The sequence below is a fragment of the Camelina sativa genome, unplaced genomic scaffold, assembly GCF_000633955.1.
Source record: "Camelina sativa cultivar DH55 unplaced genomic scaffold, Cs unpScaffold00647, whole genome shotgun sequence".
NCBI lineage: Eukaryota > Viridiplantae > Streptophyta > Magnoliopsida > Brassicales > Brassicaceae > Camelina > Camelina sativa.
In genome coordinates, this window is record NW_010921786.1 from 2,256 (window position 1) to 17,783 (window position 15,528).

At 29.8% G+C, this 15,528-nt stretch overlaps 2 protein-coding genes across 2 annotated transcripts; both read left to right on the forward strand.

The window, feature by feature from the left end:
- The first annotated feature begins 476 nt into the window (after positions 1-476).
- Positions 477-1,596, forward strand: LOC104773803. The gene is made up of 4 exons (XM_010498460.1): positions 477-876; positions 972-1,176; positions 1,308-1,426; positions 1,526-1,596. Exons 1-4 carry the CDS (start codon positions 477-479, stop codon positions 1,594-1,596), a joined length of 795 nt encoding a protein of 264 aa, XP_010496762.1.
- An 8,549-nt stretch (positions 1,597-10,145) lies between these two features.
- Positions 10,146-12,925, forward strand: LOC104773801 (phosphoenolpyruvate/phosphate translocator 1, chloroplastic). Its single transcript, XM_010498457.2, has 9 exons — positions 10,146-10,688; positions 11,004-11,126; positions 11,234-11,386; positions 11,605-11,690; positions 11,793-11,877; positions 11,959-12,078; positions 12,165-12,233; positions 12,326-12,455; positions 12,538-12,925. Exons 1-9 carry the CDS (start codon positions 10,305-10,307, stop codon positions 12,612-12,614), a joined length of 1,227 nt encoding a protein of 408 aa, XP_010496759.1. The 5' UTR covers positions 10,146-10,304; the 3' UTR covers positions 12,615-12,925.
- Positions 12,926-15,528: the final 2,603 nt, after the last annotated feature.

Sequence of the window (15,528 nt, forward strand, 5' to 3'; positions counted from 1 at the left end):
TTTATGATTTGTGATTGTCTTGTTTCATTCCTGTTTCATTCCAGTTGCATACATTTAGCTTTCAGTTCATTAATTGTCTTGCATTAGTTCATTAGTAGTAGTTTCTATTTCTGTTCTTGCTTCATTACAGTTTCAATCATTCAGTTTCATTTGCATTTAGTTCTTGGTTCTTGTAGTTTACTTTTTGCATCTTTACATTTCCATCTTAGGATTGTTAGTGACAAACAATCATTACATTTGTCTTAACTTAGATTCATATGCACATCTTATCTGTTCACAAGCACTCATTTAGGATTGATACCTCTTGTACTGCAATAGCATAAGGGGAATTGAAACACCCCTCCATCATTCCATTCATATATCATCATTGCATACATCCACCATCATTCACCACACAAATAACCTTGTTTCAGGAAGCTAAATTGATTATCTTGGATGAGAGAATGTGGAATGACTGCTTGATAATAGTCAAGATTATGACTCATATCATCCGTTTGTTACACATTTGTGATGCTGATGAGAAGCCTTCGTTGCCATATGTGTATGAAGGGATGTATCGAGCAAGATTAGGCATTAAACAGATGTTCCAAGGAAAACGCCCTCTCTACAAGCCTTATACGAACATCATTGATAGGAGATGGGATCGTATGTTGCGTCATGATCTTCATGCTGCAGCATACTATTTGAACCCGACTTTCAACTATGATCCTACATTTTCTGACAAGCCTGAGGTTATGAGTGGATTGATGAATTTATTTGAGAAACAAATAGAGAATAGTAAAACAAAGCTGTTTCAAGAGCTTAAGATGTATAGAGAACGTGAAGGCAGCTTTTCTCGCCCTATGGCTCTATCTTGCAGCAAAACATCTCAGCCAAGTATCTTATACAACATTATTTTTTTTTTGGTCCACATAAATTTGACTTGCATTTTGTGCTATATAGTAATCTCATTTAATTTTATGGATATTTAGATGAATGGTGGAGATATTTTGGTTTTAATGCTCCTAATTTGCAAAAGTTAGCAATAAGAATTCTTAGTCAAACCGCTTCTTCATCTGGATGTGAACACAATTGGTCTGTATTTGAGATGATTCATACCAAGAAGAGGAATAGACTAGAGCATCAAAGACTTAATGATCTTATCTTCGTGCACTACAATCTACGTCTGCAACATAGGTGAGTGTCACTATAATTTTTTATCTTTTATTTAGCTTATTTAGTTTGTACCATGTTACATGTTTCTTTAAACGTATAAGTCAAAGAAAAAAAGATCATATGATCCTGTTGACTACGAATCTATTGATAAGAGAGTTTTGGATTATTGAAGAAGAAGAAGCAGGTGAACTTGAACTTGATGAATTAGAAAATGCTCTTGCTGAAGAATATCCCAAAGATCATGAAGAGATGAACCCTGAAAATTCTAATGGTAACTTCTAAATTGTTGATTAAATTCTTAGAATTTTATTTTAGCTGTATTATTCTATATGTTACATTGACTAAACTATGTAATTTTTTAATGTTTTAGATTTTGATGAAGACTTCACTATGCCACCTGAAGAGTATGAAGGGAATGATGGTGGAGATAACCAAAATTAGTTGTAGTAAATTTGGAGATGTTTAATTAGTGTTCTTTATTTTTCTTATTTGGATTTAAAAGTTTTAATCATTTTATTACTATTATTAAACTTCATACTTTGTTAAGCATGATATTCTTTTTTTTTATAATATTTTTAAAAATGTTTATTTTATAGAAATACATTAAATAAATTTTATTCAATTGACCCGTGGTCGAACCGGTTGACCCGATGACCCGGTGACCCGAGAGCTAGTCCGGTTCACGGTCCAGGTCGGGTTTCAAAACATTGTTATGCCCTTTTAGTTTTGTTTATTTAAAAAGTTATTTACAACATTAACCCCTAAAAAATTTCCAAAACTTACATTACTCCAGATTAACCAATAAAAATTTTCCAAAACTAAAATTACTCCAGATTTTGTTTCCTAAATATTTTACATTTCATTCCAACTAAAAAATAACAGCAATCAAATATGGAAATAAAAATTATCATATATTTAACCACACATTCTGTTGTGTTTTGAAGATATTCTATATATGAATCCTTTGCAAACAAAGAAAACAACAATTTGATTCCCATTTTGTTTTCCAAAACCTGTGAGCTTTGATTCTTAACGTAAGAAAATCTTCGATTGACATTTATTTAAATATTATAATTAACATATATAAACTTAATAAAATTTTTAATTATTACGAATATGTAAAATTAAAAAAAGTCTAAAATACTATATAATGTGGTTATATAGTAGATGAGTTATAAAGAAAACATGTTGAAATTAATAAAATATTATTAAATTTGTGTTAACACAGGTTAAATTCTCTTTTAATTATTTATCAACACTACTAATATTAGAATATTTGACATAAAATCAAGTTGATTTAACTAAAATTGTATAAAATAATTAAATCATTAGAAAAAATGTGACTTAATCACAGCGTAAAAATTACTGATTATGTATTGAGATCCCTTATTTTTGTTATAATAATTAAAAATAAAAATAGAATCTCAAACACTAAACAAAACAAACTAAATATAACTAACAAATAGTTATGAAGTGTATTGCGGATTAAAAAATAATATAAATATTTAGCCACACAACAACCAGAAATTTTAGTTATTACTCTATTTACAAAACATCTAATATTTATCAAATAAATACTACATAAAATATAAATTATAATAAAAATTATATGCCCGCGGTGTACGGCGGGTTAAAACCTAGTTAAAAATTATAAACCTAGAATTAAAGAACATTCTTCGCCATAAGAGATTGTAGGAAATGTGAACAATTTTAAAAGAGCCATTAGTAATGTAAGATTCACTCTATATTTCTATCTCTTATTTTGAAAGCATTTAGAGCTCCGTTATAAAAGGCACAATACCAAATACTCCTCTAACTATGTTGTCATGGGTATCTCGATCAAAGAGAGTTGCCAAACATAAATCTAAGAATTTGATTCATGATGTACCAAATAAGGCCTTGATTCTGAAAATTGGTAGGATTGTGGCCCCCTCTTGACCAACACATGTGTTTTGTACCATGCTTCTCCACCTACCCGTTTCTCTAAATTGATGTGCATAAAGAAATTTGGTGGAGGCTTTTTTTCCATTTGAGCGACTCCGCCTAGTGCCTACCATAGTAAATACAAAACAACAGTTTTTCAATGTTCGAATTTGGGAAAATGTTTGTAAAATTATGATTATGTTGAGTCAAAACTCAAAACACAAGTGCTTTTGAGTCGAAATTGCTATATAACTTGAGTGCTTTTGATGCTATGTATTAATAATGTAGGATTCAACTAAATAGATTTGACTGCATTGTAATTACGCAAATGGATGATGATCTAGTTTTGTAGTGGTTATCAGAATGACTACTCATGGTCACTAATTCAACTCATACGGGAAAAGATGATTTACGTTTTAAATGTGACGGGCTTGTTCGTTTCGTCGCCGCATGTACCTGAAAATTTTGTAAAACATAAAGTAAGTATAGAATATGTATATGAATTTCGTAGAACATTTAAAATTCTGTATTCTGAAAATTTTGACACATATTTCAAATTTGAAATTCATAGAACATGTAAAAATAAAATGTATAATCTAAATTTTTTAGAACATATATAAATGAGAAAAAAAATTTTAGACATTACATAACAAAAAGCATTGATATAAAAAACTTATTGTCCTTAACAAAATCACAAAATCTCTTCTTCTTTTTTTGTGCATAGTTGTTTATTAACATGATTTTCTGGGTTTTTTTTTCTTTAAACGTCTTAAAATTTTATTTTATAATAGTAGTTTAGTCATAGTTGATAATTTACAAATAAAAATATATATAGATAAAATTAAAAATATTTTTTACTTTCAATTTTCCTTTACGGTAATAGTGCATATGGCAAGGAAAAAAACTTTCGCTAACACGATTTAAGGGAGTTGTTAATACTATTTTCAATTGGTAGTGTATAATGTATATGTTCTTATATATTTTCAATTGGTAGTGTATAATGTATATGTTCTTATATATTACTATTTTCAATTGGTAGTTGTAATTTTTAGATAAAATATAATTTATGTGATTGTTTTTAAAAAAAATTTTGGATAAAATATTATGCAATAAAACCATATGATAAATATGATGGCTTGAAAAAAGACAAGTATTTTGTAAGTTTTATATTGTTAATGATTCTAGATAAGTACCCGTGTTATAACAAAATTTAATTTATACAAAATTTTGTATATTTTATATTTTAAAATTAAATTTCAATATATTGTATTAGTTTATGTATATGAAGTTATTTCAACAATGTATATTCTACATCATGACTTGAATGTCATTATAAGACATAATTTTGTAAATTTTGTTTTTAAAAACGAGTTATTATATTATGAGTAATTTAATATATGAGAATTTGTTAAGAATACTCTTTTTGATATATCCTTTTCAAAAATACCCTTTTTTGGCCATTTTTATTTTTGCCCTCCTTTAATTTCTAATGACGATTTTACCCTTAGATGAAAAATAGTTTAATCAATTAAAAGAATTTTCCGACATATTTTCCCGCTAAAAATTTGTTTGTCAAAAAAAATTTGATAAAAATTGTCGACAAAAAAAATTTCCCGCCTAAATTTGTCCCGCCAAAAAAAAATTACAAGGTTTTTAAAAGGTTTTATAAGGTTTCTACCTTACAAAAGCCTTATAAACACCTTGTAAAGGCTTTTACAAGATTTTATAAAGAGTTTTAAAAGGTTTTTTAAACACCTTGTAAACGTTTTTACAAGTTTTTAAAAGGGTTTAAAAAGGTTTTCAAATGGTTTTTAAAAAGATTTTTAAAAGTTTTTTAAATACCTTGTAAACGCTTTTACAATGTTTTAAAAACCTTGTAAACGTTTTTATAAGGTTTTTATAAGGGTTTTATAAGGTTTTAAACACTTTGTAAGCGCTTTTAAAATATTTTTAAAAGCATTTACAATGTTTTTAAAAGCGTTTACAAGGTTTTTATAAGGTATAAATTTCAATATTTTTGGCGAAAATGTTTTTTGATTTTGGCGGAAAATATTTTTTTTGGAGGGGAAAAAATAATTTTCGACTGGAAAAATTTTCGATTTTGGCGGAAAACTTTTTTTATTTTTGGCGGGAAAATATTTTCGATTTGGATGACTGTACATTCTTGCTGTCACTCAAAAAAAATAACTTGGTCATTTTGTGTATAAAGAGGGGTAATTTTAAAAATGGTCAACATGAAGGGGTATTTATAAAAAGGGGTATGGAAAAAGAGGAATTTTTGAGAATGCCCCTTAATATATTGTTATACTTTTTGTCTTAATATACTTGATTTCTTGAAATTCTTTCATATTGTAGTGACATATTATTGACATTGCTATAACAAATCAATTTAGAGTGTTTATAGTTTCTAACTTTTATATCAAGTTTCAATATTTTAAAAATATTTCAAAATACATTATTTAAAGTTTATTATATTTTATAAAATTATAAAATGTAGCAAAAAAATATGAAATTGAATTTAAATACTCAAATTTTGACCCGTTACTTAGTAAAATTTTTAATTCAATAGATATTATTTTTAAAAAATAATATTACTAAAGCTTGAAACTATTAAGATATTATTTTTAGAATATTCACTATTAAGATTTTTGGAAACTACGTGCTCTAGTAATAAAATCTTCCAAAAATAGATTAAGATTGCACCCACTATTTAACTTGTAACCAATTAATCTATCAATTAATCTATAACCTGTTTGTAACCAATTTATTAATTATATAGTCTACAAAAAATGTTGTGTACTTACGTTTTATTATAAAGGAGACTAGATAAGGATCCGCCGGATGTGCGAGTTTAAAGTTTTGTAAATAAAATTAAATTTAATAAAAATATATGAAAATTTATTGTACATTATTTATAATTTTTTTTTTGCTATAATACACTGATTAATATCCATATACAATTTTTTTTGTATGTTACCATAAAAAATGTATTTTTTACACTTAGGTATACTGTATGTTACAAATATATTATTTACCACTATGTATAAAATTTTTATACAAGCAAATTAAGTCAACTATTATATGTCTCTTTAATTTTACTTTTGCATAGTTTTTTTAATCACTAAAATTGTTGGCTCAAAAAACATTTTGAATAAAAAAATAAATTACATCACAATAGTGTATGATTAACCATGGAGAGAACCTTGGTTCTGCCCTCCTCCCTTATGGAAAGAAGCTTGCGTTTAACCTCCTCCACCATGGAGAGAACCTTCGCTCCAACTTCCTCCCTTTTAAAAATAACCTTGCGTCCAACCTCCCACACCTTCCTCATTTGGGGAGATAACCTTGTGTTCAACCTCCTCCACCATAGAGAGAACTTTAGACTCTGCCCTCTTTATGTGTGGAGAGAACAAGTTCACGTCTTTTAGCTATCTTAAAGTGGCTTGCTCCAGCAACTAGTGAAACTAAAGTCCCTTTTCCAACGTCACAAAATCTTTTAATAGTTGAAACGACCGACCTTTTTTTTTTTTAATAATAAATACTAAATAATAAATATATAGTATAATATAATAATAAACTACAACTAGTGGTCCCATACCCACTAGCCACCTAACCACAATCACAATCATCAGCGGAAAACATTACCAATATCCAATAAATATAAATAGCCAATATTAATTCCAATCACAAACTAATGATCCAAACAACATCCAAAGAACCAGCAATCCTAAACAACATTCTAGGACTCCACTCTAGCAACCTAACAGAAGCCAGACAACCAAACGAACCACTAGAACATCCTCCTCTTCATCGCCCTGATTCCACGGTCACACTTTGCCTTTACCTGCACCACAAACACATATTGCAATGCATGAGTATTTAATAAACACTCAGTAAGGCAATCCTCCCATCTACTGGGCTATACACACAAGCAATAGAGACATCTCTAACCATCAACCATCANTAAACAAACAGATTAGAAAAAATCTCCAGCTTAGATAAGCCATGGTCCTGCACTTACCTTAACAAGTGATTCACAAAACTAAATACAACCAAATGAGAGGCTTTCCAATATCCAAGAACAACCAAACTTGTTCCTAACCAATCACAACAACAAACAAATATTGTAAACAAACTGCCAGAAAAAAACAGAAAAGAACAACCTCACAAGTGAAACCACGAAATCAAAACAAACCGTTAACTTTCTAATCCCTCCGGTGAAAAGCAAGGTATATACGTCCAGAAGCTTCCCACAAAATTTCAGCACGATCAGATTATAGATGAAACCGCAATCGTCCCCGTAACACCCGCTGGTCTCAATCCGCGAATGAGAAGAAACGCCCCATGAAAATGCCAATATCTCCTAGAATATTAATCCAAATTCACTTCTGTAAAAAGGCGAGTGTACGAAACTGTCTTAGCTACAACCCTACCAAAAATCAGTACCTTTCAAAACGATTTGATCCGTCGGATCTTCCTTCTCCCAAACCCTGACAGTTCTGTTTCTCTCTTAACACTAAGGAAAAAGCTTGATCTCCTTCTCTTTCTCCTTTACATTCAATAACCAAGAGTTATGTCTCTTTCTCTCCCTCTCTCTGATGAAAATGTCGACAAAATCACCAAAAGGAGAGAGGAGGCATCGACAATTAGAAGGAGAAATAAGGGTTTTTGGTTTAATTTGATTAAACCAAGATTTAATTAAACCAAAATTAATTAAAATCCACTCTTTTGGTTTACTCAACATAACCCAAACTCTATTTCCGGAACACGGATGTTACAATAGTAACTAATGTTAAATTTCCTAATGTATTTCATGAAAGTTTCTTTGACACACCATGATGTAGTCTCTGTCTCCAAGCTCTTATGGATCTATCAACAACGATTTATATTTTTCCAATCTATCTATGTTTGTTGTAGGCTTGTGTTTGATTAGCCATTTTTATCCAACCATTAGGTTGATAACCTTCTCTTCTTTATCTCCTTTTGAGATTGAACGAATGGTAACAATTATGTTTGCACAAAAAGAAGGTTTATGACCAACCAATCAAGATTGAGAAATTAGAAGAAAATTAATTTGACATAATTAATGAAATAATAAAAAACTAGGAGATATCCCGTGCTTAAAGCACGGATCAACATTTAAAAAAAAAATTATAATATAATAATAAAATTATTGTTTTATTTTTTAAAAAGTTATTTTATTTGAGATAACATTTATTTTGATTGTTATGTAAATCTATTAGTCTATTTGAATAATAATTATTTTAGAATATTATAGTATTTTATTTTTGACATATTATTACAGCTTTATATTGCTTGTTTGTTGTATTTGCTTCATTATTTTGTGAAATATAAAATAGTAATTTTAATATTATAATTGTGAACAAGTAAAAATTATTAATTTATCATTTATATAAATTTAGTTATACCAACCTGCCAATGTGGAGATTAAAACACACATTTTCATACAGTGAGTAATATATCTTTGTTTAAAAAAATTCAAATCACAACATATGCAGAAAAAATATGAATTTTAAATTATAAGTATTATATGAAAATTCCAAACAATTTGTAAATAAAATAAAATAAAGATGAAAGGAGAATCTTAATTTGAAAACTTAACAAAATCTTCGAATTTAGTTATTAAAAATAATTGTATTGTATATACTTGGATATAAAATTTTAGTTTTTAAAATTCTGATTGGTTTATATATAGATTGGTTGATCTGTGAGTGTTTTTTATTTTTAATTAATTATATTTGTTTAAATTAATTAATTAAACTTAATTCTTTTTTTAATGGCAATTGAATGTAATTTTTTATACATTTTAAGGTTAGTTTCATATTTGTATTTCTCAATTAATATAGTAGGATTATAAGCACGGTAATATATGAATCTCAAATAATTTAAAGATGAAAATATAAATTAAATAAAACAATCTAAAACTACTACAATAAATTTTAAAATACAGTATTAGAAAAAGAAGATGCAAATATTAACCTTCCATTTTTTTGGGTCAACATATTAAATTATTAATCTTACCTATTCCAAATTGAAAAAGTAGAAAATAGGAAGTATATTTTGGTTTAAAAAAATATGGAAAATTTGTCTTCCCATTAAAAAAGTTTGACCAATAGAACAAAGTTGAAAGTAATATTTTTGAATAAATTATTTTGTTAGACGAATAATATGAGATGATCTATGTTTATATAGAAGTGAGTATTTACATTTTTTAGAATTAATAATTTTTTGTATATTTTCCTTAATCCCTTTTCTACTTTATGAGAAAATTTATTCCAATGAGCTTATTGTTTTTTTTTAAAAAGTTTCTTGCTTCTCACTTTCTTGTAAGACGTACTATCGTTCGACGATAAGAATGCTTTATGTTTAGTTGATCTAGTGTTATATAATCTATGTTGTTATCTTGCATTTGTGTATTCATCTTTTTTTTATGCTACCTATCTTGCATTTGAGAAATTTGTTAATCCTAAAAACCTTAGTTATTATGCATAAGAAACTTTGTTAACACTTCAAAGTCAAAGATTGCGTAGTATGTATTAACTAAACAAAATTCAAAGAAACGGCGACGAAAACACGTGGTAATATCTAGAAATCTTTTTATATAGTTGCTTCGATTAGAGACTTGTTCAAGAACGATGATGTGTCAAACAAAAAGTTAATAAAAACAAAAAAAGCTGTGATTTATGATCGTTAAAATTGACACGTGTCATGATCTGATGAGTAACTAACTTTGATGTGTGATTTCTGATCGTTAAAATTGACATGTGTCACAATCTGATGAGTTACTAACTTTGATGTGTGATTTCTGATTGTAAAATTGACAGGTATCATAATCTGATAAGTTACTAACTCAAATATTTAATTGTTAAAACTGATACATGCCTAAATTTTTAACTTAACACGTGTTATGATAGTGTGAGTTACTAAGGAAGCTTTACATAATAAGATACCAAAGCCAAAAGTTTTAAAAGGCGGACTTTTCAACGAAGGTTATATGGTTTTCGTAAAGGTTAAAAAATAATATAGAAGAACGCTTTCTCATATTTCATTTCAATAAATAAGACGACGCCTCAACCCAATTGCTTCCTGTACTAGTGTTGTTGTTGTATTTGGTTTTAGTCCCCACCAACCCACTCGACGGAGTCTCCAACGCCTTCCTCCTTCTCTTCCACTCTCACCAACTTCTGATTCAGATCTCCACCACGATGCTGAGCTCCGCCGTGTTTTCTCTTTCTCCGTCGCTCCCTCTCCGAAAACCACGGCGGCTATCTCTTCGCCATCCCGTAACCGCTGCTTCTTCGAACCTCAACGATCTCAACGTTTCTCCAAATGTTGTCTCTATTCCTTCTTTATCTCGTCGGTCCTGGCGTCTCGCTTCGTCTGATTCGCCTCTCCGAGCTTGGTCCGGTGTCCCTTCTTCGATCTCTCGCTCCTTGGACACGAATCGTTTCAAAACCGCCGCTACTGCAGTTCCTGAAAGCGCTGACGATGGAGAGAAGAGTGGGAAATTGTCGAAGATACTAGAACTTGGCTTGTTGTTTGCTATGTGGTACCTTTTCAATATCTACTTCAACATCTACAATAAGCAGGTATTGTATCTGAACTCCAATGTTTCGCTTTCTCTACATGCTTGATTTAGTCTGAAGACTCACTGTTTTATCGGCTTTGAATCGGAACGGATATGAGTAGTTGAGCAATCTGCATTAATAATTTTTAATATAGTGAACAAACCTGTTCAGAATGTAAAGGTTTAGATGCATCGTTGTGTGTTAATCGTGTTTTGATTAGCTTTTTGTTGAGGAGGAACAGTTTATAAATTTAATTGTAATCTATTGTCATATTGAACGGGAGAGAGATTTGTGAGTGAACCAATTATAGTTTCTTGTTTCTTGTGATTCCTGCAGGTTTTGAAAGCTCTGCACGCTCCAATGACTGTCACTTTGGTTCAGTTTGCTGTCGGTAGTGTGCTCATTACGATCATGTGGGCTCTTAACCTGTACAAGAGACCGAAGATCACTGGTGCTCAGGTGTGTTTTATTTGCTTTTTTATTTTATTTTATTTTATTGATACTGTTTATCACAAGCTTCTTGTTCTGGAGATATGTCACTCACTTTGATTTGTTTGCCTTGATAGTTAGCGGCCATCTTGCCGCTTGCCGTTGTGCACACACTTGGTAATCTGTTTACGAACATGAGCCTCGGGAAAGTTTCTGTTTCCTTTACTCACACCATTAAAGCCATGGAGCCTTTCTTCTCTGTTTTGTTGTCTGCTATGTTTCTTGGGGAGGTGAGCTCTTTTTTTATTTGTGTTTTTCTTTCTCATCTCGGAGTTGATTGATGCACTCATGTATACTGTCTAGGTTCCTATCTCTTGTTGCGACCATCCATCCTATTTATGATATTCAATATTAGTCATCGCGTTTGTTTGATTTGTGTAAACTATGTGCAACGTCTTCACCAGTTTTGAAGTTTTAAAGCATAACTTATTTACCAACTTCTTCTTAGGCGCCTACTCCGTGGGTAATTGGTGCCATTATACCAATTGTTGGTGGAGTTGCACTTGCTTCTATTTCAGAGGTCTCATTTAACTGGTCAGTTTGTCGACGAGTATAGTGACATTTTTTTTTAATGTTGTGATTATCTCTATTCTTCTGACAACTTTCAGATATATACTATGTTAACTTCTGTGGCAGGGCTGGATTTACGAGTGCAATGGCGTCAAACTTGACTAACCAATCCCGTAATGTGCTGAGTAAGAAAGTCATGGTTAAGAAAGATGTAAGTTTCCTGTGCATGGATCAAATTTTTATTGACGTGTTGTGGAATAAAATAGCTAAATTTGATGTTGCGTCTCGGCAGGATTCTCTGGACAACATCACCCTCTTCTCAATTATAACATTGATGTCTCTCGTTCTGATGGCTCCTGTGACCTTCTTCTCTGAAGGCATCAAGTTCACTCCTTCATACATTCAGTCAGTTGTGAGTATATTTTATATAATGCTAATTTTGTTATTGTATCCTTGGCATATAATTCCTGTTCCTAACAGCCCATCTCGGTTTTGTAGGGTGTGAATGTACAACAAATATACACAAAGTCTCTTATTGCTGCACTCTGCTTCCACGCGTACCAGCAGGTGAGCTTTTTTCTTTTTCTTAGAGATTATATGTTATTTCGCTTGGGCATACAAAGATTTTGAATTGTCTTTGTGCAATGCGGAAAATACAGGTGTCGTACATGATATTGGCGAGAGTATCACCTGTTACACATTCTGTTGGAAACTGCGTGAAACGTGTTGTGGTTATTGTGAGCTCTGTTATCTTCTTCAAGACACCTGTCTCGCCTGTTAATGCTTTTGGTAATATACAGTCTTATTTTTGGCTTCTGTGAATTAGCTAAAAGTTTGGAGCTCATTTGTTGTTTATTTTGCTCTGCTGCAGGAACTGGAATCGCCCTTGCAGGTGTCTTCTTATACTCCAGAGTGAAGGGTATCAAGCCAAAGCCGAAGACTGCTTAAGCAAATATCTGCTAATGCCTAATCTCATATCACTCCGGCCCCTTTGGTTTTTTATACAATTTCTCGAGCGGAAGTTTTCAGATAGATGGTTTTATTCTTTCGCGGGTTGGTCACGAAGTTTCATCATCCCTTTCTAAGTTTTTTCACTGCAGCCATCGCTTCTCTTAGAATTTCTTTTAAGTTGTTTGTTCTCTTCTGTGTCTAGACAAATTTTAAACACTTAAAATGTTTTACAGTTTTCCAAGAATATCTTGTCAACACACTCAATGGCGCTTTTAGCTAACTCATAAAAGTTTATTGGAACTGGTGAATCGGTCCTTCTAAGAGGATACTAGGATCGTTGGCTTCCTAAAGTTTGACCTGGGTACCATAAAATTTTATTAATTTATAGAAGTTTTAATTTATTAATTTATAAATAGATTTTTTCATTTTTATATTGAAAATTTTTATTATAAAATAATATACTTTTGTTATCATTTATATCTTGGTTATCATAACAGGATGAATATCAAATTTTTAATAGATTATCTAGGTAAAAATAAGAAATGTTAGAAGTTTAGAGTTTAGAAAAAATATTACTAATATTATTCATGGTAATGATGAAGTCGCAGAAGATATTGCGGTGCCTATAAAACCAATTACTAAGGAAACAATTTTCGCATCTATGACTCTTCACAATTTATAGATTTGAGAATACAACAATGAAAAAATTAAAGATGAGTTCCAACAAAAATACAAATTCAAGAATAGACAAACAACAATAGAGTCATATTTCACTAGACTTTCTAGATATATATATATATATATATATATGTACCAGTTTTAATGGTTATTAATTTATAATATTGATAGGACCATATTTTAACATAGGAGTTCCAAAAAAATTATTATCTTATTATTTTATTGAAATATGTCATTTTTTTACACTAGTCCAACTCGGGACCGGAAGAATTTATTAATTTATAGTGAGTATTAATTTATAGAGGTTCTACTGTTTTTTTTATTTTTTTATTTTTATTTTTTTTATTTTTATTTTTTATTTTTATTTTGCTAAACAGTTTTGAAAATGCATGTATTACAGAACCTTTACGAACAGGATACCTTATTCTCTCTATCCCAGTAGAAGAGTTTTTTTTTTTGGCCCGAGATCTTTTCTTTTATCAATGCAAAGTTATTCTAATCTTTCTTTATTAACGACACTTGGTTCGGGAAGGACTTCAGATGACACTAGACTCATGCTACTTATAATACTTAACCTCGCTCGTCCAACATAAGATAAAAGAGTTAATTTGACTTTTCCAATATCAACCATCTAATCAATCTGGAGACAGACTCCAAGTACTTTAGAGGCGTTTTTGAATCTGGCAAATGTATATAACTATATATTATCCAGGGATTAGGCAACGTTAAAAAGTTCAAGGATGTCCACCGGATTGTATAAGAAAGAGACCAATTGTGACATAACTTATCATCAATTATTTAGAAACCGGGAGAGCTTCCTCGAGCTTGGTTTGAAAAAATACATAAAGATACTAGATTTTAACCCGCGGTATACCGCGGGCGTATAATTTTTATTATAATATATATTTTATATCGTACTTATTTGTTAAATATTGGATATTTTGTAAATAAAGTAATAACTAAATTTTCTGGTTGTTGTACGACTAAAATGTTTATATTATTTTCTAAACCCGCAATAGACTTCATGACCATTTATTTGTTATATTTAGTTTGTTTTATATAGTGTTTGAGATTCTATTTTGATTTTTAATTATTATAACAAAGAATAAGGGATCTGAATACATAAAAGTAATTTATATGCTGTGATTAAGTCACATTTTTCCTAATGATTTAATCATCTTACATAATCTTAGTTAAATCAACTTGATTTTATATATTAAATATTCTAATATTAGTAGTGTTGACAAATAATAAAATGAGGATTTAACCCGTGTTATCAGAAATTTAATAATATTTTATTAATTCCAACATGTCCTCTTTATAATTCATCTGATATATAACCACATTATATAGTATTTTAAACTTTTTAAATTTTAATATTCGTAATATTAAATTTTTTTTAAGTTTATATATGTTAATTATAATATTTGAATAAATGTCAATGAAAGTTCTTCTTACATTAATCAAAGCTCACAAGTTTTGGAAAACAAAATGAGAATCAAATTGTTGTTTTTTTTGTTTGCAAAGTATTCAGATATAGAATATTTTCAAAATATAAAAGAATGTGTGGTTAAATATATCATAGTTTATATTTCCATACTGATTGCTGGTATTTTTTTTAGTTGCAATGGAATGTAAAATATTTAAGAAACAAAATCTGAAATAATGTTATTTTTGGAAATTTTTAGGAGTTAATGTTGTAAATAATCTTTTAAATAAACAATTCTAAAAAGGCATAACACAAAATATACTTAAAAAAGTTAATATAGATTGATCAACATTGTGTAGGAAGGGATCAATATGTAATTTCCATGAGTTACGTACGTGGTTCATTTAGAAAATTTGAAATGTATTGTTAACATTTTCAAAGACCTATCAAGAATTTAATATGATCCTTAGATAATTCTACGAAAAAACAGTGAAGAAAAGTTAAGTGATATAGGATGAACTCATATCTCACCTCAAAGTTGGAGTGTCATCGGCCACATATAAGAAAAGTTTCTCCATCTTGGCATCTTCACCTAGCGATGAAAACGATATAGATCTTCTATGATATGACCAGAGCCGATAGTGGACGGTAAGCAAAAAAAGATTTGTGTATAAATTGCAAATGTTTTGAAGTCGACTGCATAGTGTTAAAGTGTATTAGTCGGACCACTTAGTTTTTATTTTTAGATTTGATAAACAGAAGAGTGATTTCCCCATTTTGCAAGTGAGTTATGAAATGAGTAAA

What these genes read in the sequence shown, in the direction of transcription:
- LOC104773803 (XM_010498460.1), top strand. Translation starts at nt 477, where the DNA reads ATGACTCATATCATCCGTTTGTTACACATTTGTGATGCTGATGAGAAG. An exon ending in AATCTACGTCTGCAACATAG is followed by an intron (nt 1,177 to 1,307) that starts GTGAGTGTCACT and finishes TCTATTGATAAG; the next exon opens with AGAGTTTTGGATTATTGAAG. An exon ending in GAACCCTGAAAATTCTAATG is followed by an intron (nt 1,427 to 1,525) that starts GTAACTTCTAAA and finishes TTAATGTTTTAG; the next exon opens with ATTTTGATGAAGACTTCACT.
- LOC104773801 (XM_010498457.2), top strand. Translation starts at nt 10,305, where the DNA reads ATGCTGAGCTCCGCCGTGTTTTCTCTTTCTCCGTCGCTCCCTCTCCGA. An exon ending in TCAGAGGTCTCATTTAACTG is followed by an intron (nt 11,691 to 11,792) that starts GTCAGTTTGTCG and finishes CTTCTGTGGCAG; the next exon opens with GGCTGGATTTACGAGTGCAA. An exon ending in GCTTCCACGCGTACCAGCAG is followed by an intron (nt 12,234 to 12,325) that starts GTGAGCTTTTTT and finishes CGGAAAATACAG; the next exon opens with GTGTCGTACATGATATTGGC.